The sequence below is a fragment of the Pseudonaja textilis genome, chromosome 2, assembly GCF_049901715.1.
Source record: "Pseudonaja textilis isolate UNSWEBS1 chromosome 2, rPseTex1.2, whole genome shotgun sequence".
In the NCBI taxonomy this organism is placed as follows: domain Eukaryota; kingdom Metazoa; phylum Chordata; class Lepidosauria; order Squamata; family Elapidae; genus Pseudonaja; species Pseudonaja textilis.
Genome location: NC_141991.1, coordinates 204,503,503 through 204,509,502, shown reverse-complemented (window position 1 = coordinate 204,509,502; position 6,000 = coordinate 204,503,503). Strand labels below are relative to the sequence as shown.

General features: G+C 35.0%; 1 protein-coding gene across 7 annotated transcripts in view; it reads right to left on the bottom strand.

The window, feature by feature from the left end:
• Window positions 1-481: 481 nt before the first annotated feature.
• Window positions 482-6,000, bottom strand: part of ZNF608 (zinc finger protein 608) — a 110,915-nt gene continuing 105,396 nt past the window's right edge. For 5 of the 7 annotated variants that reach the window (XM_087926897.1, XM_026720530.2, XM_087926896.1 and 2 more), the window contains 3 exons: window positions 5,438-5,610; window positions 3,714-3,867; window positions 482-1,566 (listed from right to left, as the gene is read on the bottom strand). In XM_087926897.1, the coding sequence (XP_087783023.1) occupies window positions 1,472-1,566; window positions 3,714-3,867; window positions 5,438-5,610 (422 nt within the window). In that variant the 3' untranslated portion in view covers window positions 482-1,471. Of the gene's footprint in view, window positions 1,567-2,147; window positions 2,234-3,713; window positions 3,868-5,437; window positions 5,611-6,000 lie in introns of those variants that run through there. The other 2 variants (XM_026720539.2, XM_026720547.2) reach the window with 2 other exon arrangements.

The window sequence follows — 6,000 nt, the reverse complement described above, 5'->3', positions numbered from 1 at the left end:
CTAAAAGCTGTCAACAAAACAGATCTACTATAGCTCTGCATCCAGCAAAAGGGTCCAGAAGTTTCATTTTTCCACCTGAGAAAGCTTAGCTTTTCTTCAGTTTTCATTTCTTTTTCTCCTGACACTTTAGCATTCCACTGTTACACTCTGAAATTTTAATTATTCTATTCTTCCCATTTCTATTTTAGTTTATCCCCTGGAGAAGAGACAACTTGCCATCTGTGATTGGGCAGTGGCAGCCCATTCCAACACAAGGTAAAAGATCCTACTCTTTAGTAAAGAGCATTTAAATTTTATTCTAGAAGCCCTTTTCCAGACTGCCCAGACAGTTCCCAGGTTCCCAAAGGGGAGAGAGGCATGGCAATCAAGTCCAAGTTACACTGTGTTTTTCTTTCCCAAATTTTGATCAGTAATTCTTATATAAAAATGAGTAAGTACTCTTTGCTCAGTGATTTCTGAATAACCACGTGACACCAGAAAGTACAAAAAAACAGCATTTTTTTTTAATTCTGATTGCCAAATTATTTAAGGCAAGTATAAAAATGAAAGCATTCAATATACATCTTACATAAAATAAACTAGATTACAGCATAAAACAAGTAACGAGGCAATGGCATTAAAGTCTCTCTTCTAAAACGGGATAATTGTAAACATTAAAAAAAAGACTGCAGGACTATTCAAGTAATAGAACAATCACAGACGTCTTCTGGTATGCAGGCTATTGGGTTATTTGCCATTCAAGATTATTAAAAAAAAGACATTTCATTATTCACAGATGCTCATTATTTTCCCATTTTAAAATCTATACATTATGTACAGCACAGTTTTTGTGGTACTGGCAAGCCCATGCCTTCCGAATGTATATTTTTCACAATACACAATTACAATGAAACAGTTAATACAGTAACATTTTATACTGATGCATCTTAATAGGAGCCACCAAATAGACATCTAAATTGTACCAAAGTGTCATCGTCATTATCACAGTTAGCCTCTACTGAGGTTGTGGGCAATATTAGAAGAGTATGCAAGTTTCAGGCACACAGATACATAACATTAGTTATTTACAATTTTTAAAAAGGAAAAAAGAAGGAAAAAAAAGGAAACAATCAACTTTTTGTGGATAACGCTTTCTAAACAAGACAAATACACTTTTTTTTCCATTTACTTGTGTGGTTTACAACTTAGTATTAGACTCTTTGTATGAGCCTAATTACAGATACAAAAAGGTAAAGTATATATATATATATTTATATTTATAAGCATATATATATATATATATATATATATATATATATATATATATATATATATGCATATACATATATATAAGCATATATATATATATAAGCATATATATATATATATATATAAAACAGAAGTCTAAATACTGCAACATTTGTTACTCTGAGATAAAAATCTGCAATTTACAAAAATGAAATGACTGGTTTTTGCCTGCCATTAAGGCATTTCAAATTAACACCATGGAACTGATGTCTGTAATAAAGCGCTTATTTTCATGTGATCCAGTCACATGATGATGTACATGTCCAGATTTATCATTCTCTGAAAAGAAACAGAAATTTTTTTTTAGAACAACCTATTTCTAACTCTGTAACATCAACAGTCTCAATGTGAGAAAAATACTGTAATGCTATAACAAACCAGACAGTTATTTAATTATCTGTTAATTAATGCACATTTATTAATAGGTAGGGTTTCCATTCGCTAAGAACAGTTGAATACTAATACTGTTTAAATGCAGTATTTTACTTAAAAATAAATGTTATCTCAAAGTGCCCATTTTTCTTAGATTTATGACAACATATCACAAAGATGAACATGTGTACACACACACACACACACACACACACACTTACACACACAGCTAAATCATACTCTGTGGAAATCTAAATGACTTGCTGTTACATGATGGACAGGATGATGCATTTTTTTCAGAAGAATAGTATCTGCTTCAGAGATCAATTAACTACGCTATGGTAACAGCTCTGTGGAAAATGTTATGATGAGGAGGATAATGCTCTCATTAATGGACAAAGTATCTTTCCTGCAAAGACTGCCATCAAAATATAGAACACTTTTCCCCCTTCTTTCTTATTAAGATAGCTGAATATAATTCACAATATTTACCTTCTTTGTGCAGGAAACATACCAGATGCAGATGCCTGAGCAGCCACCTGCTGAGTAGCAACAAGGGCAGCAGAGGTCAGCCCTGGAGAAAAGTGAAATGGTATATCTCAGGACATGTGTGCTGGTACTCACAAAAGTCAACAATAGCTACAGACCTCCGTATTAACAAGACATGAATCACAACAGCACCATTATATTTTCTGCAGAAGGCATATCTAATTACTGCAAGCAAGCTGGAGAAAACCCTGCCTAGCTGTTCTAACCAGCATGCCTTTTTTAAGATTCCACCTAATTGGCATTTTATAAGAAAAGAAGGCATTCTGTCTTATTGTATTATTTTCCAAGTACTGCACTGCATGGTGCTAAATGGCTTGCATGAATTCCTGAATAGGAAGCTCAGAAGAAATAATAGGCGCCAGGAAACAACAAGAATCAAAAGTCACAGTGAGTTACAGCAAAGATGTTATAGTTTCTCAAAACATAATGCTTGCATAATAGCTATCGCTTTAGTGTTTTTCTTTCTGAATGCATATAAATATCCTATAAGGCATATGAGACCACTGAAGTGCAGTCAGTACTAAAAGAGAAATTGGCAGGGCACTAAATGAACATAATGAGTTAACGCTCTTTCAGCTATAAACATCGTAGAAGCTCTTTGGGACAGGTAAGAAAAATAGCCTTTTATTATTAGTAGAATACAGGGACAGAGCAAAAATGGTATTTTCTGCCACTTATGATTAACCTCCAGTAATATATTATTTAATAAAAACAATCTTGGTTGTAAAACTATAATATAGGATAACAGAAGTCTTGCTTATTAATACTAATCTCTCTCTACCTTTCCTCATTTTTTAAAAAATCATATGAATCTATTCATACTATTTACATATTCTCTGTTTAAAAATCCCTTGGATTTTTAAATCAATTTAATGTAAATTCACTCTGTAACCTGAAATACCCATATTATTAGCAGCAGAATCCTAATAATACTTACTCAATAGTAAGCCAACAAACTTTACTTCCTATCAATACAATAATGAGGTGTTTCAGCAGATGAAAGGCCTTTCTACTGGCATGAAACCAGCTACCACGCACCCCCGCCTTCTACTAGCAAGGGTGTCCTATTGGCTGCAGTATGTTGACAAAAGAGCTTAGTCAAAAGAACAGAAGGAATGACCAAACCAAGTTATGGTGTAACCAAACCTGATCAAGAATAATGGCATGCTCACAATGCCGCAACAGTTAGGTATGGCTGAAGGCAGTCTTTGAATACATGGAAACTCCAACACAACACAACACAACACACACACACATGCATTCCAATTGCATAATATTCTCACCTTCCTACAGCCATGCAGAGATCTGAAAATAGTACCCTTTAAGTCAGCCCACTGCATCTTAGATGGCTATGGCCATTTGAGCCAGTTGGGTTGGCTAAGATTGCATTTCTATACCCATATCCTGGCAATAAGCCCCAATGAATAGTAGGTTCTATCAACAATGTGATCACTACCAAAATCAAGTATTTTTATAATAAACAGTATGGGAAAATTGATACTCACCTTGAAATGGATCATATTGACCTGGAATTAGCGGGTAGCCCATTCCAACATGTGTATGGTGATGTGTATGAAGATGCCGTTGACTAAAAGGGGAATGACGATCTCGTTCCCTTTCTGCTTCTCTCTCGTGCTCAGCTGTAGATTTTTCAACAGGCTAAAAACAAAACATATTGAGAAAAATTAATGGATGACTCCACATTTCCCTAGATGTGAGTTATTCAGGCTCTAATTAATATCTTGTATCTCCAATTAATCCCAGGTGGGTGACAACATCTAGCCAACCTTGCCATGTTAAAAGCTAAGCATGGTTGAATCAAGTTAGTTGTTCCAACAAAGAATCCCATATTATTATTTAGAATGGGGGGGAAAAATACCACTTCTTTCTTCTGTCAAGAAAACTACCAGAGATATTCCATTAAGTTCATTTACTTACAGCATTTATTTACCTCCTCAACTGACTATAAGCACTGTGCAACATCTGCCAGTTATTAGAAAACTGAGCATGACTCAGAGACGACTTTACATTTTATCTGTCATCTGAACTACTGACACCTTTTACCATCCTGCACCCAGGGGTGGTATTCTACTGGTTCGGCCTGGTTCGGGTGAACTGGTAGTTATGGTGATGATTTGGCCCTGCCCACCCACCCCTGCCCTATTCTGTCCTTTATTTCTGGGGTTTTCAGCTCAGCTGATTGGTGAGGCACAGCGGATTGCCGCGCCTCAGCTAATTTACTCACTGGGACTGCAGCAGAAGGTAAGTTTTAGAGCTGGAAAAGCAGCGTTTTTTAAGCACGCACTTACTAAACCAGTTGTTACACTGGTTGAATCGCACCCCTGCCTGCACACCTTTGTTATTCCAGTTACTCTGCTAACCCAATTGGCTTGAAAAAGAAGGCAATTATTTTAGTCAAACATTAGGATGGAACTTTTGTTACAGCTAATTAAAGTTTCTCCAAGCTATCGAGAAAAACACACAGCTTTTTAAAAATAATTTGATGGTGACATTCCAAAAACTAAGGAGAGATGCAAAAGCTTTACTGCATTCCTTATTCTGATTCAGGTTTGGAAAGTTATTTTAGTTTTATTACTGTACTTTGAGATTTTTAAGCATCACTTAGAAGAAAATACAATGAAACAGAATATATAGTACAACTGAAAGTAGGCCCATGCTTCTTTAATTTTGGTTCCTGAAGGAAAGCACAAACTAACTTAAATCATGATTAGTTCTCAAATATGATTTTTTTTGCATCATGCAAGACAATAAGACAGTTTGCAATGTATCAATTTCTATACTTCTATTCAAATAAGTGCATGCTGATTATGGAAAGTTTTCTTCTGTGAAAAAAAGGTATCTCAATGCTTGTATTTAAGGTTATGTAAAGCACCCTGCTTTATCATATCATCCCTGCAGATTATTTTCCTCAGTTCATTGACATAACCTCTGACAACTGTCATCATCTGAATCATTTTATTCATTACTGGTAGTATAATGTTAGCTTCTATAAATGATTGCAAGCAGTAATATTTCTGGCAGGGGATGGTGAAAAGGTAGAAACCAGTGGTGGTTTAGAGGTGTTTGGAAGGTCTTATGATAAACATTTGTCTTTAGAATGTATACTTATTCCAATTCTATTTTGGTATATGTACCAGTTAAAGTTAACCCTATCACTCTTTCAGTCATGCCAATAAATGCAATTATTTAAGAACAAGATGTATCTTACCACAGGTGACTTGCTGCGATACTGGTTGGCATGCTGCTGCAACAAATCCAGTGCTTTAGATTCAGTGGTTGATTTTACGCTGATGCTAGGGCTGGTATTGACTTTTTCCACCTCTTCTCTCCCAGACATCTTTCCATAAACAGGATAATGAAATCCGGGTGAGAGATAGGCCCCTGCAGATAAAAATAATAATAAAGGTACTCTCAAGTTACTATTTACAATTGAAGATAAGGCAATTTCAAATGCATGAAATGCAAATTACAAAAATTGTATTCAAGGGATTAGATTTATCTTGTCAAACGTGGCTATTTGAACCTGGCAAATGAAAAGTTATAAAGAGGGTTGAACATATTACAATTTCAAACATTTAGGGATTTAAGTGAAGGAAGTAATAACTGTAATGGTTCTGAGAGTAAATGCTTACAATATTTTTTATAGGCAAGCAACTATCTTGAGTGTAATAGCCTAGAAGAATGCCAATGATGCAGAAATTGTATTCGGAAATGCTGGTAATTCATAAAAAAATAACAATTTATGTTAAATTTATTTCACTCCTAGACCTT